At 27.6% G+C, this 20,499-nt stretch overlaps 2 protein-coding genes across 2 annotated transcripts in view; one reads left to right on the top strand and one right to left on the bottom strand.

Annotated features, from left to right (window-relative positions):
- Positions 1 to 3,096, bottom strand: part of LOC100165208 (transcription elongation factor B polypeptide 3) — a 9,763-nt gene extending 6,667 nt beyond the window's left edge. Inside the window, exon 1 of the mRNA XM_001944734.5 lies at positions 2,673 to 3,096. Coding sequence (XP_001944769.1) covers positions 2,673 to 2,765 — 93 coding nt within the window. The 5' untranslated portion in view covers positions 2,766 to 3,096. The remainder of the gene's footprint in view (positions 1 to 2,672) is intronic.
- A 1,069-nt stretch (positions 3,097 to 4,165) lies between these two features.
- The window catches only part of LOC100163127 (putative homeodomain transcription factor), a 24,520-nt gene continuing 8,186 nt past the window's right edge, over positions 4,166 to 20,499 (top strand). The window contains exons 1-6 of the mRNA XM_008183221.3: positions 4,166 to 4,523; positions 14,617 to 14,679; positions 14,830 to 14,969; positions 15,376 to 15,596; positions 19,896 to 20,070; positions 20,185 to 20,263. Coding sequence (XP_008181443.1) covers positions 14,648 to 14,679; positions 14,830 to 14,969; positions 15,376 to 15,596; positions 19,896 to 20,070; positions 20,185 to 20,263 — 647 coding nt within the window. The 5' untranslated portion in view covers positions 4,166 to 4,523; positions 14,617 to 14,647. The remainder of the gene's footprint in view (positions 4,524 to 14,616; positions 14,680 to 14,829; positions 14,970 to 15,375; positions 15,597 to 19,895; positions 20,071 to 20,184; positions 20,264 to 20,499) is intronic.

Here is a 20,499-nt window from a genome sequence, read left to right as displayed (position 1 = left end):
GAAAAATTCAAATCTGTTTTCAGAATTCTTATCGCTTCATTAGATCAATTTGTATAATACTATGTCGCGCGTGTGTTAAACAAAAACAGAAAACCACGGTGTCGAATCCCTTTAATAAGACATATTTTAGTATCTAACTAAACTATTTTAATTTTCAAAATAAAATAGTCATTGGAATTTAAAAAAATACAAAACAATTAAAAATGATTGCTATTACTTTTTATCTTTAACAGTACTTAACTATTTAAAATTAAAATCAAGTCCTTCTTACAAATGTTAGTAATTTGTGTAAATAATTTTCTTATATTTTCTTATCTTCACATAACAGATTATAGTGTCCAAAAAATATATTGTGAATTATAACAAACATATTAAAATTAGAATAAAAATTAAAGGCACTTATGTACTTAAAAATTCTGAAAACCATCACCTTGATCTACTGACCTAGTGATACTCTTCATTAAATTAGACTATATAAAACACAGGAACTTTCTCTAAGTAAATAGGTTTTATAAAAAGTCTAAAATTGCAGGTAATCCATAAAATCCAACATGGAAAAAAGTTAGAAAAAAACGACAAAATTATCATTTTAAAGATACTTACATAAATACAACAGTTATTATTAATTTGATCATTATATCGAATCTCAATTTTAATTTTAAGGTTTCAATATACCTACTATTTGTAAAATTATTTATTATTGCCAATAATAGGAATCAGTAGGGTATACACGAAGGGGGGAGGTAAAGGGATCAATCTCACCCCCCCTCCTGTAGTCTATAGGAGTAAATAAGGGGGTTTAAGGTTTTAACCAGCCAAAAGTATGTAAGAAATTGACCATTTTTTTTTGATTTCATTTTTGTTATTTATATTATATTTAGAAACAAATCCTGTCCTTTGAAATATAAACTATTATTGAGTTATTTTGGGATAATTATAGAAACATTATATTTTATTAAGTATGTAACTACTTTTTCTTTTTTTAGAGTTTTTTTTTTCAGTTTATATAATTTTAAATTTAATAGGTAATGAAACTGAAACCATAAACATTTGATAAATAAAATTTATTAAATTGTATATTAACTAATATCTCGGATTTGTACTTAAAAACAATATTATATTATTTTTATATGTAGGTACTTCCTTATTAATTCATTTTTAAAATGTACCTTATAGCAAAAAGAAATATTAACTTTAGTTAATACAATTTTTTTTATTCACCCACATCTTGGGCTTGGATGTATATTTTAAGAATATAACGAAAAACTAGTAAAGTCAATAATATTAATTCAAATTTGAAAGAAAAAAAAGTACATAACAATTAATCTTAGAAATATTTGTTAAGGATAGGTTTAATTTTTAAATAAAATTATCATGTTCTATGTACCTACCTATTTTAGTACAACTACTAGGAAACATTGTTTTATGTTCTCATTACCTCGGTGCCTGGTCTCCCCTAATACTTATTTCATATAATTTTAATTTTTTTTATCAATTTTTCTTCATTTCTTTTTACAAGTTATTTTAACCAAATTACACATGTAAAACAGCTACAACTTCCCCAAGAGATCAGTTTGATAAAAGTACGGCATTTTTAGTAAAACAAATTTGATATTTTTAACAATTTACATTGGATTTCCTCAGAACTACTACATATTTTTAGATTATTCCCGAGCTGTAATTCTATTTCTATAATGTATTTTTAAACATGTTTTTTAATTCTAAAAACAAGAAACGCAATAGTGCAGACGTGTGGTCATAGTTAATTTATAGTCAACACTTGCACCAGTATCATTATTGACCTACAGATATGTGCAAGTTGGGAGCAAAATTTGTCCAGGACTTACAATGGCTAAGTAAATTATCAATACAAATGAGTAGACTGAATTCAATGGTACAAAAAGAAAATAATAGCCAGTAGGTAATAACAAATTTATTTAACTCAGAACACAAATATGTAGGTTACCTAATGCTGGAAGGGTTATAACGTATAACAGATTTATAATTTAATGAAACCTATATAATTTGTAATAATTAAAAATAGATTTTGAGTCAATTGCAATAAAATATGATATTGTGTGAAATCACCCATCATCAAAGAGGGTATCGAACGAGGTATCGAATAAGAAAATATTTAAGAAATAAAATAAGTACTAAAAACATACTTTAACATCAAGTGTTAGGCAATATCTACTTTGGTAAATTAAATATTGAATAAAACAATAAAGCCGTATTGGAAGACGATAAAATGAGTAGAAAAATATCAGATGGAAATTATAAGAAAACATGTACAATTGTAATCTAATCACATGCAATGAACCAAATTCCTAAAGAAAGAGTCATGTCAATATTAAAATGATGGAAACGAACAAAGGTGTCCAGAATAATATTCTTACAGAAGGTGATGGTTTAAACAGCGAGGAGTCCACATAAAAGTTTGGGTCAGAATGACATATGGAAATCGAGAAACGCCAAGTCATCAAGGACTTGGGACATTGGACTGGTGATGACCCGATTCGGGGATCGTTCCACTGGTCAAATAATTCATCAATAATTTCTCTAAGCTGAGGGCTTTTTTTTTGTGAAAGCGGACGCGTCAACACGGGAAATCAGACGGCCATCGATGCGAGCACACCAGCAAGGGCCGGTGCGCGTTTCTTACGCTTACGCACCTTGTCGTTGTCGTTGGATTCGGTGGCCCTGCCGATGTGTCTTTTGTAATGTTCAATCACGCCGTTCAGCTTGTGCATTTTGGCGTCGTCCATCTTCACGCAGACTCGTCGGACGACGTGTCGTGCGTACGTTTGCACTTTTCAGTGCTAGAGCCGTTTCGGTCAAGAGAGCGACACGGTCATCGACTCGGTGGGAAGAGGGGCGGTCAGCGAACGGAGTCTGATGCGTCGTACGTGTCGCTAACAACCACAGTCAAAATGTCGCGTTACCGTGGGGGTCCAACATCAATAATTGTGAAACGAATGATTTTTGTGTTCGATGTGGTTTATCACCAAAACGTAAGCAAAAATCAGCTGATGACGAAGTAAGACGACCCGCACACAACGTCCGTTCATAGTCATAGATTAAATCGCCGTTGTCATAGTGGTAGTGTGATAACTTCGTTGTTGTTACCGTTGTTGCCGCGATACTGTAGTAGCAACCTAACATATGGCAAAATGGCATGAAGTTGCAAACGATTTTGGGAAATGTTAACAAAATGTATAATTGTAAAGAAAACTATACCTATGGACTATACAGAAACATTTAAAAGCCGAATTAAAACGTATTTTATTTTGCGCAATTGCTTGCAGCATTTCTCTAGATATAGGGACGCCTATGAGTAATCGCCTGGACAGTTTGTAAGCGACTTTAAGGTGTTACAGATTATAATAATAATATTGTAACATGATAAATTATTGTATCATAATTTTAAACATATGCAATTTTAAATTTTTCTCAAATTGTGCGATTAACTCGTCAATAGATTTGACGCCCATGATTGTCACCAAATGTTTGTGAATTTAAAATTGTAAAATATGATAGAATATTACGTTGTCATACCACAGATATACAGAATAGACGAAATATAATGTATACATCATAATATAATATGGTGATCTTAGATTGTGATTCATCTATCCTGTGGTTGTTGTACGTCGGTGGCACGATTAAAGATATACAGATTTCTCAACTATAATCAATGACGGTGCTAGGGGGGGGGGGGCACTCCGTGCAAATGCCCGGGGCCCCGTGGTTAGAAGGGCCCCGTACCCCCATGTCTCTTTATTTGTCTAAGAAGGTACCATCTAGTTCCATAATCATCAAGGGCCCCACCAAAAATGTTGCCCAGGGCCCCAAAATATGTCGTGCCGTCACTGACTATAATGCAAAAGCGCTAACTGTTATTCTTGCTATGACAAGAATCTTAAAATAAGTTTCGTTGAGTAACCTGAGTATATCTTTAATCGTGGTCGGTGGCAACAAAACCCGTCGCCACGTTCATGGCGGTCACAGTGGTTACAGACAAGGTAGTACTCAGGTATATGACAATGGTATACTCCATTATCAGCTGCCGAGGCAATGAAATTTTTTGTCAATTTTATTTCCCCCACTACTATTACAACCATCGCAACTTCGCTATATCCACACATCTATATTACTATATACCATAGTAGGTACCTACATGACGAATGTTATACATTTACACATCAGTCGACAGTCGACACTCGACAGTCACTAGTCACTATACGTCACGCAGTTTTTCGAACGTCTGCCTTCAGCTTTTTGGTGCCGTTCTTTTTTTCGTCGTGTCCCTTTATTCGTGTATATATTAGATGTTAATATTAAAATAATAATATATTGTGTGTACATACTGCGGACGGACGTGTACTAGAATCTTACGTTTTTTTCTGTTGCAATTTATTGATTTCGGCGAAAAAGTAACCTGACACATTACGTTTAGTTTCCTTCAAATTCTTCTACCCAAAACCGCCGTCGACGATTCACCGTTGCTCGTCCCAGTTCGGTTGGTAAGTACTTTCCTACCTGTTCGATACGCATTTTCTTATTTTCCATCACCACACTGCTATATAATATAACATAATAATAATTAAAAATTAATTCAGACGCTATAATATATCATTAAAGTGCAATCGGACAAGTAGGTACCTATTGACTATTGGTTGCCTATTAGATATAGATAAACGGTGGCATTGGAATGTTATATGTATCATTATTAATATCATTAATTTCCTGCATGTACGTACATGAAAAAATATTATCGTCGGAAAACACTTGTGTTTACATGCACGTACCTATCTAGTGTTATTTTTTATAATTTTTTTTTTCATACAGCATAATAGGATTGCTTCGGTCAACACATTAAATAATTCAACATTGTTTCAATAACGATTAACATAATTTATTATTGAAGTATCTATTGTGGTCTTAATTTAATTTTAAATATTAGGTCTGTTGTTAATGGCACATGTTTATGCACACTCATAATATCAATTATAAAATTATGATCTATGACTAACAACAAAATATGTACACTAGTACATTTTATTCAAAAAAATTCTGAGAAGTGATAACCTATATTTAATAATATGCATCTACCTAGTCCACAAGATGTTGATGGATTTATTAGAGATCAATACTAGTTCTGTCTATAGTATTAGAATTTAAATGTATTTGATCTAAATATTTAGTGTATATTACCTATATAAAAGAAATATATACATATATTTAGATTGTGTACCCATAAATATAGTGTAAAACTACCTAATACTACCTAAATTGAATATAGAAATGTTTTTGGCTAGATTTTATAATTATACTTGAAATATATGCAGTAGCCTACCTACCTATAGTTATGATATTTGCATATAAATTTCAATTTTACAGTTAAGAAATCAGACATAGTACGAATTAAGAATTAAGATTGCAAATCATATAATACCATAGGTAGGTACATCAGTTCACTTTATTTTCTGGTAGGTATGTTCTATTTCTACACAATCACTACTTCACCATGTCCTTGAGAGATATTGCTCCAGGTAATTTATAACACTCCTTCTCACAGATTTTTTTTATTCATCAAATTAATTGATTTGGAGAGAAGCTGTTATGTTACCTACTTCAATGCTATTATTATTTTAATTAATAAGTTAATATTTTCTTTTACTTATAGATACCTTGGTATCCTCTTTTTTTGGACGTTTTAAGATAAAATGTTCAATGTTCACTTTTGATTGTTATTGAATAATGATGCAAATTAAAAATTAGTTTTAAAAATTAGATAGGTAGTATTTTTATTTTATGATTTCTGAATTTCTGTAGGTGGGTAGGTATAACTATATATTAAAAATAGTACAAAGAAGATTTATTTTTAAACCATTATAATACTATAACCACATGATGGGTACAAGAATGTACAAATACATATATACAATGGAGCCAAAAATGCTACTCATAAAAAATATGAAATTGAATTTATACCTACCTATTTAGGTTTATTTATTTATTAAATGTATACCTAATAGGTATTATTAATATATTAATATTGGGTTATGGAATAGGTAAATAGCTTTAAATAAGGTTTTTGAAAATTGCAAAAATGTAGCCTCCTACATAATAATATATTATTTATCTTTCTTCTATGATAAACTTGGTGTTTTTTTTAGTTAATAGGTGTACACCATATAAGAGGTACAACTGTACAAGTTTGAATGCCCTTGGTTTGACACCACAGGATTACATTGAATGATTGAAGCAATCCCTAATAAGATTTTATTATATAAAATTGCCTGTATTAAATGTTTGTTAAATTAAATAAGGAGTCTATTATATTTTAGTAGATATCGATTTTATTTTTAAAGACAAATTATTGCTTTCTGATTTATGTGTACCTATTTACTTGACAATTATTTACTAATTACAATGTATTCATTATACTTCATGATACTATGTATATATATTTAACAAATGTGTACGATATTTTTTTGCAAATAAAGTTGGTTATTAAAATACAACACAACCAAAAATGTTTTATTATTTAAATTTAATTAAGTTATTTGAAAAATTAAATTGAATTAAAAATACTGACCTACTATTCTATTTTATTACGAGTTATTATTCAAATTTAAAGTATTAAATAACATGAACATAATTAAATATTTGGTTCTACACTATTACACAATTACTGAAATGTATTACCTATGTATAGTCTTGTAGATAATGTAGATACAATATACCTACAATGAGTATAATATAAGTTGAATTAAATATATCTTTAAACTTAAAAGTTTGTTGTTTAAATTGTATTGTACTAGATCAATAATTATACTAGATAATTAAAAAATAATCATCTGTAATAGCCAACAGGTAAGAATCATATTGAAAATAAATATCTATTATAAAAGTTACCTAGGTATTTATATTAGGTACCTAGGTTTATGAAATGTTACAAAGATTTTACATACCTAATAGTTAATGATACTATTTTAATACTTAATACCTATTACTTATTAGTTAAGTACCTATACTAGGTATTTACACTGCCTTATTATTTTAATTGTTGGTGACATTTACTTTTAGGTATAGAGGTTGGTATTATCATTTACAGTAATTATAATATTATGTACCTATTCATTACTTTTTTCTTGTATAATTTATTATATTAAGTGAAAACTTTTAAATACCATACACTTCTATTTATAACTATTATTAGTTATTAGCACTTCAGATGGAGTTTAGTAACACAATAGTCTTATTAGTATGGTTTTTGAAATAATGTATTATGTATTTATGTTTTGATTATTTTTCCTCAAATTTATATTTTTTTATTGTATTAGGTGCACATTTACTCTATTCCACAATATAATAGTTAGGCAGTATGCCTATTGGTATATTATCATACATTGTTACATACTTACATTATGTTTTACAACAATCAAACCTTACCAATTATACCTATATGTATATTTAACTGTGTTTATCTGTAAGTCAGACTTTTTAAAAGGTATTTGTTGATTGATATCTAAACAAACATACGTTCTGGTTTTATTTTGATGGATTATACCGAACTAAATGTAATTTACTGAAACCAGCATCAAAAAATGACAAAATGGTTAAGCATTCAATAGAATATTACCATATCAGATATTTATTGATACCTGTAATAATACATATTAGTATATTACAGACTAATACAACAATATTAAGGCACATTTACATTTATATAAAAGAAAATAACTATTTTTATTCATCATCATGAAAAATTGTTTTTACCTATATTACCTATATTTTATAATATTATTTAATAGCAGTTGAAGTAGGCTGTATGTACTATAAATTATAATAATTTATAATGTAATGATCATTACAATATGTTTCAATATGTTATAATAATTCAGGCCAGTCGGAGGGCTGTTGTTACTTATTTTATAAATTCAAAATGTGTACCTGCATAGTTACATTATTTAAATTATTTTGTGAACATTATATAATAGAATTAAATGATTTGTGTTATAAAATTATACACAGTATTACTATAAATTATAGGCATATTATTTTGATGAAAAAAAAAAAGCAAGCTAAACATAAAATACGAAAAGAAAGCCTAGAAATGTGAAAGTGCTACTGTAATGTATTGTGCAAAACTTGATTTAAAACAATTGAAAGCATTTTATTAATAACACCTGTGTCCTGCAGTTAACTTTTTTCATCCATTGCATTTTTTGGCAAATGGAATATTTTCAGGCTGATTACCAGTTTAATTTAGTAAAAAAAAAAAATTAATAGGTACAGTTTGTATTACTGTTATTGTAAGTATTAGTTGTGGTTCAGGTAGTGACTATAGTGTTAACTGTTAAGACACTTCATAGAGTTAAAAAAAGACCACTACTAGCTTAATCTTTGCCATAATCTAAATTAAGACTGTTTTGAAATTTTCTCATCCCATAATAAAAATAGAAATTTACATCATTACATTCTACTGCTTATTGGAATAACATACTTTAGTGTAATGTCAAAAGTCACTTTCCGTCGAAATATTTCCATATTTTTTCTTTATTATGCAGGTAGGTAGTTTGAAAGTTGAAAACATTATTTACACATAACTGTATAAAATAAGCTATAGTTATTGTTTTTTGTCGGCAGTGATTGGTGAGTCAATGTTAAATATATTATTTTGAATGTATTATATAATTCTTCATCCTGTTCTGAGTTATTAATGTTTCAACGTGTTCAATCATTATTATATTCATTACATAATCTGGGAAATAGTTTTCACAGCCGGTGTGAGTAATTTAAAGGAATTTATATTGGTAGTGCCTACATGAAATAATTATAATAAGTCTAAGATAATTTTCTTGGCTATGGATCCTAAATTCTTAATCAAGAAAATTTGTTGTTCCTACGTAATTTTATGAATGTTGGATAAAATAATAATTAGTGTGGACTGTGGAGGTTTTAAATGTTCTTAAACGATTGTCGATTACCTACTATAATGTCGATTACTATTATATTAAATTACAATAAACAGTCTACAATAATGCAGACTTGTAATCCTTATCAAAATATGTTCACATTGACGTATTTATTAATTTAATCTAATCTTGAAAATATCATTCACGATTATAGTTTAATTTTGCTCAAATAAAATTGGAGGGCTTTTTTATTAACCATTAAGTATTTATAAATTATACATAATCATACAACATAAAAACTACGATAACCGTATGTTACGATAACTAATTACATGAAAGATAAGTCACTCAATTAACAACACTTTCAACGGAGAGATGTATAAACCTATGCTTATGCCTATATTAATATGTTGTTGTGATCATGGCGCGTCTCAAGGCCCAATGCGGTGGGGTAGGTTTTTGTGCAGGTGCACATAGTTACCAGCAACCAGCCTACCCGCAGCTAGTTTTTTTAATTAGATGATTGGAATAATTTTGGGTAGTAAAGTCGTATCGACATATAAGTGACCCTAAGCTTTTTTTTATAGCTGTTTCTTATATGTATGCATAACGCATGTGAAATTCGGAGTGCAAACTTTGGCTTGTAGTATAATGATAAATAATAGTAATAGGACAGAGTATTAGATTTAAAAATTAGAAATTTTGATTTTTTTGTTGACACTCATACTTGGACTCTGTAGTCTGTATGGTAATTAAGGTTTATGGAGAATTTATTAACTATATAGTTTGGGGAGAATACCAGGATTTAAAGACAAGGATAAATGATTATGAAGTACCTACGCGATTTTTATTGCCAAGCAATATTTTCTTCGTATATATAGGAAAAATTAAATGGTTAAAACTTAAAACAAAATTGTACCTATACATTATAGTATTATATAAATAATATGTATTGTTATTGCAGTCATAGATAATATAAGAATGGATAGGACATAAGAACTTATCACATGAAAATTTAGTGATACTATTTTAAGGTTATATGGGGCGAATATTGATGTGATAATTGATAAATAATAATGAATATTAAATAACATAATTTTATTTTGTTAAAATATTATTTTCCAATTTCCATTTTCCAGGTACAGGTGGCAAAACAATCAAAATACAAACTGACAAATATCTAAATATAACTGACTATCATACTTATTCATTATTATTTAATAAAACAGTTTTGCACATAACCTCAAAAAGCCTCATATTGTCTTTCTCTCTTTACTTTCTCTCTTCCCCAAAAAAGCACACGGCCTCATATGGAACTGGTATAGGCATGTCCTATCCATTCTTATATTATCTATGATTGCAGTGTACATTGCCTAGCAATGTAATCAGTTAAAAAACAGTAAGTCTAAATCTATTTATGCTCTGTTAAGTTTAATCATAGATATAATAGATATATTATAAATTTATGGGCTTAATAGATTAAAAACCAGCTGTAGGTACTAGATATCATTTTTACAAGTGGGATCGGTATATTATTACTGGTTCAAAAATACTTTAATATTTATTCTTATTTCTTTAAAATGTAGCCATGTGCCCATGTAGGTATTTTTGTTAAAATGTGAAATGTAAATACTAATAATAATAATAATATGATATTATTCTCTGAATTGAATACAATACAATAATGAATAATTTAGTTCAATGTTATGTAATATACTAATTGAAAATGTTTTAGATGGTTCTAGATTAAAAAATTTAAACATCGTTTTCCATTTTCTACTGTAATTTAATCATGATGATAATAAAACGTCTAACGACAATAATACTATATTATTGGCTATTTGGATAACTAATGAGAATAACACTATTTTTATTTATTTATTTTGCAAACAAACAATTAATACACCTGAATATATAATAATAATAATAATAATAATAATAGATAATCGTCTGCTCACCTTCTATAAGCTGTGCTTATATTGAAGGTGATGAGTTCTTAATATAGAAATTTAAATAGTAAAACATAATTTATTATAAATAGAATAAAACAGAAAAGAATAGATTAATGTGAGAGAAAGAAAAAAACAAAAATTATAATACAATATAATAATAGCAGAAAAAAAAGTTATAATATGACAATTCATCTTTTTAATTTTATACAATTTGTTATAATTTTATATTTATAAACTTATAATAATACTTTTCATTGTAACCAAATTATTTTCGTTTTGATATAGTTGACAATATTCTAAGTATTTGTGACAGTAATTCATGGGAATTATATATTTGCCGACATTGCTGGCATTTAGATAAGGAACATCTCAAACAGTTCTCATTATGTTTCACATATTACATTATTTATAGATAGTTGTTTGTGTAGGTAAATTTTATAACGATCTTGCATATTATTATATTTCTTTGAATTTACCGTTTTTATCATACTTCTTCAAGTTATTATACTGATTTATAAGTTGAATTTATGCATCTTTACAATATTTTGATTTATGTGATAATCCATTTGGAATTTTCTAGCTAATGCTATTATACTTCAAGCATTTATATTTTATTTTTAATAGGCTTTTTAATCATCATATATTATATTATGTGTACCTACATTTTATATGATACTTACCTTTCTAAATTTATAATTTATACTGGTATTATTTAAAACTTTTATCTTTTATTGTGCTTAAATATTAAACGTTATGTCGAACAATTTAACCTGTACAATATAATATATTATGTAATTAATATATTATATATGAATATTGAATGGGTGTAGAATTGGTACTCACTTTGTTGTTATAATACATTTTAGATTCTGAGCGGAGCGATAAATGTATTGATTTCACAATGATGTGTATTTTTTTTTTTTTGTGTCTGTCATCGCATTTTGGGGCAGTAAATATATTTTGCTTCTACTTCTGTATATCTTGGTCGATGGAAAAGTGAATCTATTTAGTGCATCGGGAAGGTCAAAATTCCCAGTTGTTTTCAAAAGTGCCGGTAAAAACAAAAATATAATTTAGAAAAAACGCGAATTTTTACGCAAAATTCAGTTTTTGACAAATCGGTTTTGATTTTTTGTGTAACTCTTAAATTAATAACCGTAGATGCATAAAATTTTGAATGATTAATGATTTTATATTAGCATATTCTATACACCATAAAGCTTTCAAAATATTTTCCAATTTTTTTAAGTTCTATAATAGGCTCCTAGAGTCCTAGTATATTGTTACTACATTGGCAGTTGAAAAATTTTATAAAAACAGACAATTTTTATTTTTAATTTTAGACTAGATTCTAAATTTTAAGAGTTTAAATTTTGACAAAATACGTAAAAATCACGAAAATGTGCAAATTATTTTGAGTTAGAAATTCATAAAAATGTTTCTTTTTAAATCTAAAATTTAAAAATGTAATACAATATTCCTCATAACTTCATATGTATGTCTACTTTTATCAAAATAAAAATATGTACCGGAGAATCAAATTACATTTTTATGAGCGTTTGAAGTTCAAATATTTACAACATTTTATATTCGTCATACTTAATATACTTATCGTATTAAATATACAATTTTCAAAATATTTTGACTCGTTTTGATCTTTTTACGGACATTTTCTTTTTTTAGTTTTTTTTTTTTCTATAATTGTTAATAAAATGTTATTTGTTGGGTAAAAAAGCGTGAAAATGTAATACAAGGATCATGATAGGTATATTGTTACTTGGGGGAAGGACGGCCCACCATGGGTGAAGTGCCCCCCTGTAGCGCCGTGATACCACACAAAAAAAGCGTATATTGTTATTACAGAAGTTAAAAAATATTAAAAATATATATGCCCATTTTTTTTTTTTTTATATAATCATTTGTAGTTCTATTTTAGACAACATTCATAAAATGTTCAACTTTTATTATTAAGTTTTTATTTAGGATTAAGGAATGAAATTTTAAAACAATGTTCCACGTAAATGTTTGGCAAAGAACACGTCTAAAATCCTATGTCGTGGGTGTGTTAGTTAAAGACAGAAAATCAACGGGTGGAATCCTCTATTAAGATATGAAATTATATTGAGGGGCTTTGAAAATTGAAAATGGACCCATTGCTTCATATAAATTTTCTCTAGAAAGTTAAATTCATTTCAGGCTTTGGTAAAGTTTGGGCATAAGGGTGAATTTGTTTTTGCTATAATGTGCTAATTATTAGTCGATTGAGAATTGCCTTTTTTTTCTATTTAGATCTAAGTATTTCGGTCAAAGTTCAACAGAGTGTTTGATTTTTATTAATTTATTTTTTGTGGATGTGTGTCATTCTGTGTTTCACATATCCATGCAGTATTTGTTAATTTTCTTCGTATACCTACAAGCGAAGAAAAAGAAAGTATATCACTGTTGGGATAGTTAATTTTATTTCTAGCTGCTTTATCTGCCTCCTTGTTTCACTTTATATTACAATATGCATCGATAATCCATATGAATAGTTGTTATAATATTAATTGTTGATATTTTATCTTTGGTTTTCATATTATTATTTATTATATCATATTATATAATACTCAACAGCTTAACTTATAATGTTTTTCTTATTGTTTAACGTTCTAATTATTAATTTGTTATTTTAATTATTGTAAATTATAATAATATTCAATATTATATACTAGTTGATTGAATCGTGCTGAGATGTTGAATATATTATTTGATAGGTATCTTTTTTTGTCAATCTTTACACAATTTATACACAGCGATTGATAACAATTTATTGCTTACGGGGAAATAATATATAATATGATAAATTATGTATATATGTATAATCATATTAAATCTGTGATAATGTCTAAAAATGTGAGCATAAAAAGTTTAATTTTTACGAAGTAAGAATTGCATTTGTCGTGTCTGATCATGCAAACTATCGTTACACACGTAGAGTTCAATCTCAATTTCTTGGTTTTGCATGGTTTTTGTGTTGGTTAATTTTACAATGTCAGAAATAACAGTCATACAAATTTATATAATTATTATCCTATTATAGTAACTTGTGTTAATTGCAAAACATTCAGACCCATAAAGAAACGGTAGCCATTGCTTTAGTAATTTTAATATGATTTTACGTTGTGTAATGTACTAATGCGTATAAATGATAATATTATTGTTATGTTATTACAACTTCAGACTAACAATAACTAATAACTTATATGTACACAAAACGAATTATTATATATTCTTTATTAAATTAATACAAATATGGTACCTACTTAAGACTTAAGCATTTCATTCGGGAAGTAAAAAACGTTTAAGTATCTATTAAAATGTATTTAATTTTTATAGTATATAGTAAAAGATAATCTTTAATAATAAAACTCTATTTAAATTTATTATACGTCAATCTGCAGATAGTAATTATGAATTCACTTATCAGTGTAATGTAATCGCACTTTGTAAAACCCACATTACAATATTTTCACAAAATAATATAACTAATTTTGTTACAAGTTATAACAGGTATTAATTTTATCGAGCTGTTAAGCAATTTCTGGAATGATTTTTTCTGTATTACATATGGATGTTATTAATGGCTGTGGAAATGGGGTAGGAATATGAAACAACACCATTCAGTTTGTTTTATAATATTAAGAGATACCTAATACTTATTTTAAACCTAAAAAGTAAAAATATATTATATTTTGTTTTAGATCACATTAAGCTAGTGTATCAGTTTAGGAAATGGGATGTAATGTACAAAAAATAGTCACGTGGTGAGTAGATAATGATTATTATATATATTATTTAGTACTTAAATATAAAATAGTGAATATAATACCGAATACGTGTGTAATTTAGTGAGATATTAAACATCGTGAGGCACGTAAAATTATAATATATAATACTAACATTTTTTGCATTAGGTATCAAAAAAAAATTGGAACTTATGATAAACAACAGTGGGAAAAAACGATTGAGCAACGAATTCTGAGTGGATTTACGCATGTTCCAAAGAAAAATGCTAAATTGAAGACTGATCTTATTGATGTAGACTTAGTTAGAGGTTGGTAGTTGTATTGACTTTAAAATATAATACCTATATAAATATTAATGGTAGTAGGTGCAGACGTACAGTACAAAATAATGTACCATAATAAATTATATTATAATAGTTGTAGTATTATTAGAAAAACAATATAGCTTCCATCCGAGAGATTCTTTATACGACCCTGGCCTTGCTCTATAATACTCTACGGGGTTCTGCGTGGTCTGAGGTTAAGGTCTATTGATTTTTTTACCCATTGACCTTTTCGGCAAAATCAATACGACTGAAACTCGCATACCCGATTAACCGGTGGACGTATCCGCGAACGTATCCGTTAATTGTAATATTAATTACTGTTTTATAATATAAATAATATTTTTTTGTAATCTTAATTTGTATCGAAACGATTGCATTTTGTCTACAGGATCGGCGTTTACCAAGACGAAACCGAAACACGGATTTTTCACTGTAGCCCGTCTGGCGATCGTCCGGCTATTATTTTTACCATGCTATTATCGATGGTACATTCACCAGACGTCGTGGCGATTGTTTCTGTCGCTTTTATGCCTTTACGTCTTGGAACTGGCAAACATTTTGTTATTCAGTTACATCACGTTTGTTTCCACCGAAGAGGACACACCGCCGGTACGTAACAAATAACAATATTATAAATTATTTATAAAACGTCACGTTGTAGAACAGAGCGTTAACCGCAGGTATATTATTACTGTCGTTAATATTATTGGCCTACTACGAATAGTCTACAATAATTATATTTGTCTCGTTGTGTAAGTTGTCCGACAATAAAACTCGTGTCCGTCGACCGTCGGGTTCCACTCTTACACGTCCTAAATTTCTAATCTGAGCATGGACCAGGACACCCGGACGTCGGCCGTCCAGTCTCTATCCATTGTGATTTGTGATGTATGTATATTGTATGGTATAATATATAATATAATACATTTGGGCGTCCTGAGTAGTATTATACCGACACGATATTCAGATGATGCTATCGATACCATAATGTTATGAGTAGGTATAGCGAAGGCGAACCAACACAATGCCGACCGTCGGACGGTCCGTTATTATTCCGGTCAGTCACTCGAAAGCAATTTATTGTCTGTATCTGTATTCATAATAAATTATAGTATTTTAGTTCAACGTAAAATACAAGGTTTCTATAGTGTAACGTGTAGGACACTGAAGGTACTGCAGCTGTAGTGCTGTGTACAGCTTTAATATAACAGACATTAAAACGAATTTATTGTACAAGATCGTTTATATAATAGTTTATTTCCGAGACTTTTATGCGTCAGTTATAAAGGTCACATAGTTTAAGATTAATAAATAATAAACTATAAAACAGAATATATATCGATGATAATATTATCATATCGTTATATTATCGTTTATCGTTTACCCAAAGGGCTCTGATACGTTTTAACTAATAAGCGATATGTACCTACGCACAAAGTTTGTATACCTACACGTATCATTGTTCTATATTCATTATTATATTATTATGACGTCACGGCGTTAAGCTTCATGAAATATATTCTATGAATTATAGTAAATTGCGATATCATAATTTTTACATTGACGTACTAATTTTAAAATTGTAATGCTTGTGTACAAAAATAATCTGTTTTATATTTTTACGGTAAAAAAAAACCAAGATATTTGCCATCTGTACATAACACAATAACAATATGTAAATATTTTTATCATAAAATTATTATTTTTTTTTTAATATTTACATAAGAGAAAACTTATCTATTGATTAGAACCCAATGGGATTTTATTTTATGTTTTTAATTTGTTTATTATTACTATGTTAAGTGTCAACAATAGCCACTCTAAAAGTGGGCGCATGTAAACTCTGCCACGAGAACCTTTTTTAGTGAAGCTCCGCCAGGAAAATAAAACAGTTAAAATTGGGTTCACGTAAACTCTGCCTGTGTTAAACAAAAAATTATAATTTTGTAATAATAATCAGTCATATTAAATAAGTGTATTCCAAAAAATATAAAAAATTTAAAAATAAAAATAATAATTGTTCGAACAAATCATAAAAATTGCAATGGCTATAGTATTATGTTAAAAAATAATGATAGACAATTGTAATAACTAATAATCAAAAAATATGTGGCTATATTATATTATGTTATAACTTATAATATTTTGAACTGTGAACTAAAATGATGAGATATAACTTGTAGATATTCAAACCATTAAGTCTAATATAAATTCATTATTATAACTATTTAATATTTATAGCTTTCTCTAACACAATAATTTTTTTTTCCATTTTGAATTTTTGAGTTTACTTAGTAGAGAAATATCATTAAGTTTTACATAGGGAAGGCATTAATACTGGTGGAGTTTCCATATACCCATTCCAGGTAAGAAAATAAAACTGACGGAGTTTACAATCGCCCCTAAAAGTGAACCATAAAATAAAAATGTTGGTCACACATGGGTTAATAGTTTAATACCCTAAACCCAGCCCTGACAGCAACACACTTAAAGCAGTGGCCTATTTAGGTTTTTGTCATGGGGGGGGGGGGGGATATGATGTTATTCAGTTGTCTCATTTTTAAAACTAGGCGTCTTAGTCTTAAGTTAGGACTCCGAATAATGTTGCCTATTATATACAGCCTATGGGGTAACTGGAAGAATTTGGTTTGACAGATTTTAATTTTAAAAACGGATTATGATTGATCAACAAGTTTACTAGGGAATGATTCGAGGTGATTTTGAATATTCCAATTATTGTTAGTGTCATAATGAATAATATAAATACAAAAATATCATATTTTTTCAATATTTTTATTCTTGGATATCACAGCTGAAAAAAAAATATTCAAAATCGCCTCGATCATTCCCTAGTAAATTTGTTGATCAATCATAATCCGTTTTAAAAATTAAAATCTGTCAAACCAAATTCTTCCAGTTTTGCCTAGCTTAATGGTCTAAAAGTCTCTTTTTTTTCATCGGCTGCAGCCCCCTTAAACACATTTTTTCTTCATCAAAATAGTTCTATTGCTCTATATCAGAAACCTGGCTCCTCTAGTCCTCTCTTCCTGTAAATTCAATAACAACTACAGTATAATATAAATAGTAAATAATATATACGTATACCTACCCTAAAGTAATAATTAATAAAAATTAAAACATGTTTATCGTATTCTAATAATAAAATTATAGTCTAAATCAATTACTTGTAATTATTATCAACGTCATTTGTCATTAGAATACGTTATTTAATATTTTATACCTATACATTTTTAATTGGTCATCGATTTTATATTTAATTTAATATCTCACATTCCATACTACATAATTTATTTTGTCCACAATTTAAACCGTTCTAAAATGCTGGTTTAAAATTAAATTAAAAGTGTAATTGATCGTTATAAGTGAATATATAAGACGTAAGTATTTTGCTTTTTTATTTTATATATATTATATATATTATCTAAAATATATTAAGAAAATGTTAAATATTTATTGTTGATACTAATGGTTTTTACCAAGTCCGCTAATAAAAAAATAATAACTTGAAATAAATATATCTAATATTATACACTTTTCATATTATTGTTATTTGTGCTTTATGTATTTAGATATGTACGTATAAATCTTTACACTATTGTCGCTTTAGACTGCGACGCTGCGCATAGGATTTCTAGGAAGTGAATATGACGAAATAGTGGAAAACCAAAGGATTGTGTGAATTTTGAGTATTGTTTTGTTGCTAATGGTCTTGCACTTACTGTTGCAATTTTAAGAATCGTAGTGAAAAATTCAAAAACATGGAAAATTCGATATTCTAAGTAGGTACTTCCCAAAAGTATTTAAGTATATTTTAGATTCTGAGCGAGCTGAGCGATGAATGTATTGATTTTACAATGATGTGTGTTTTTTAAAATTATTAAAATTTTAAAATGTCTTATTTTATTTTTATTTTTGTATCTATCGTCGCCGTTCAGGGCAGTAAAACTGCTTTGATGCATCTTGGTTTTGGTTGGTGTAATTCTAAAACAAATGACCGTAGATACATGACATTTTCACTGGTTGTTTATATTAGCTTTTTAAATTTTTTTAGTTTTTTTTTTCCATAAATATCAATACAATTTTATTTGTTGGGTCAAAAAGCGTAAAAAATTAATACAAAGCTCCTGATATGTTGTTACAATGGCAGATAAAAAATACTAAAAATACATAGACACGTTTTTTTTTTGATAATCATTTAAAGTTCAAATTTTGATGAGATTGAAAATTTACAAATTATTTATTGTTATAAATTTAGTATTTAAATATGAATAAAATGTTAACTTTTATAGCTAAGGATTAAAAATTTAAAATGAATTTTCCGTGTAAATAGGTTAAATATAAATTACTTTATTCGCAAAAATATCATCAAATATAGGTACTTAGTAATATCATAGGCTGACTGACCCTCTTCTCTCAGAATCGTTTTTCTTATACAATGATATATCATTGAATTCAAATTTAATACAATCCATTACAGTGACCTAATTGTAGGTAACTTAATGTACAGCAGAGCAACACCCAATTGCCCATTTATTTTTCATTTTGTTTTTAGATGAGAAACCCAGATTAGTATTTTTATCAAAATATTTTACATATGAATAGGTTTCTGAGTTTTTTGAAAACCATTTAAAACTAATAATAATAATTATTGCTAGAACTCTTGTAGCTAAAAAATTCAAGCAATTATTCTGAATTATCTTCTATGTTTACTACTATGGTCTTTGTTTTATAAATTACATAATAATATGTATTATCCTAACTTGAACATTTTTGTTTATTAAATATGTATAAATTATAAATATTAAATTATAACTGTATTTATAAATTGGAGAACATTATTTTATTTATTTGATATGTATTTATAAAGACAAAATATTTTTTTTCCAGACTGTAACACTTGGTGAAGTACTGAGTCCATTTATAATGATGCTTGTTTTGAGCATTGTTCATTCGCAAATTGTATCTACCACTACAATTTCAAAAAAGAACTTCCTGAAAACCCCTAGATCTCATAGCACAAGACATGCTAAAAGGGGGCATTCTACCTCAAGTAAAATTAAAAGTAAATTTATACTATTGTTTATAATAGTACACAAGTATACTCGGTTTATACTGTTTACTACATTTTTTTTTTTAAATGTAGTACTAAATTAATCAACAAATTTTACAATTATAGATTCGACTGAAATGAATGTAGAAAGTATTCAATCTTTAGTTGGTACTGATACTAAATATGTGAAACGAAGAAATAGAATGTGAGTTATATTTACTAAAGTAAATAAAGTATCTTATAATTATTAATACTTATATACCGGGTGATTCTTTTATCATTGAACACTCATTATTTCAAAAAGTTTAAATTTTTTTGAAAATATTTTTTTACATAGTTTCAAGTCGCTTATAAAACAACGTTTTTCTCAAAAAATTATATTTTTAAATATTTTTTATCCTTATAATTTTTTAAGTTTTTAAATTTTTTGAATGACAACAT

This window comes from Acyrthosiphon pisum, chromosome A1 (genome assembly GCF_005508785.2).
Source record: "Acyrthosiphon pisum isolate AL4f chromosome A1, pea_aphid_22Mar2018_4r6ur, whole genome shotgun sequence".
Classification (NCBI taxonomy): domain Eukaryota; kingdom Metazoa; phylum Arthropoda; class Insecta; order Hemiptera; family Aphididae; genus Acyrthosiphon; species Acyrthosiphon pisum.
The sequence above is the reverse complement of the archived record's forward strand: the minus strand, read 5'-3'. Positions and strand labels throughout refer to the sequence as shown.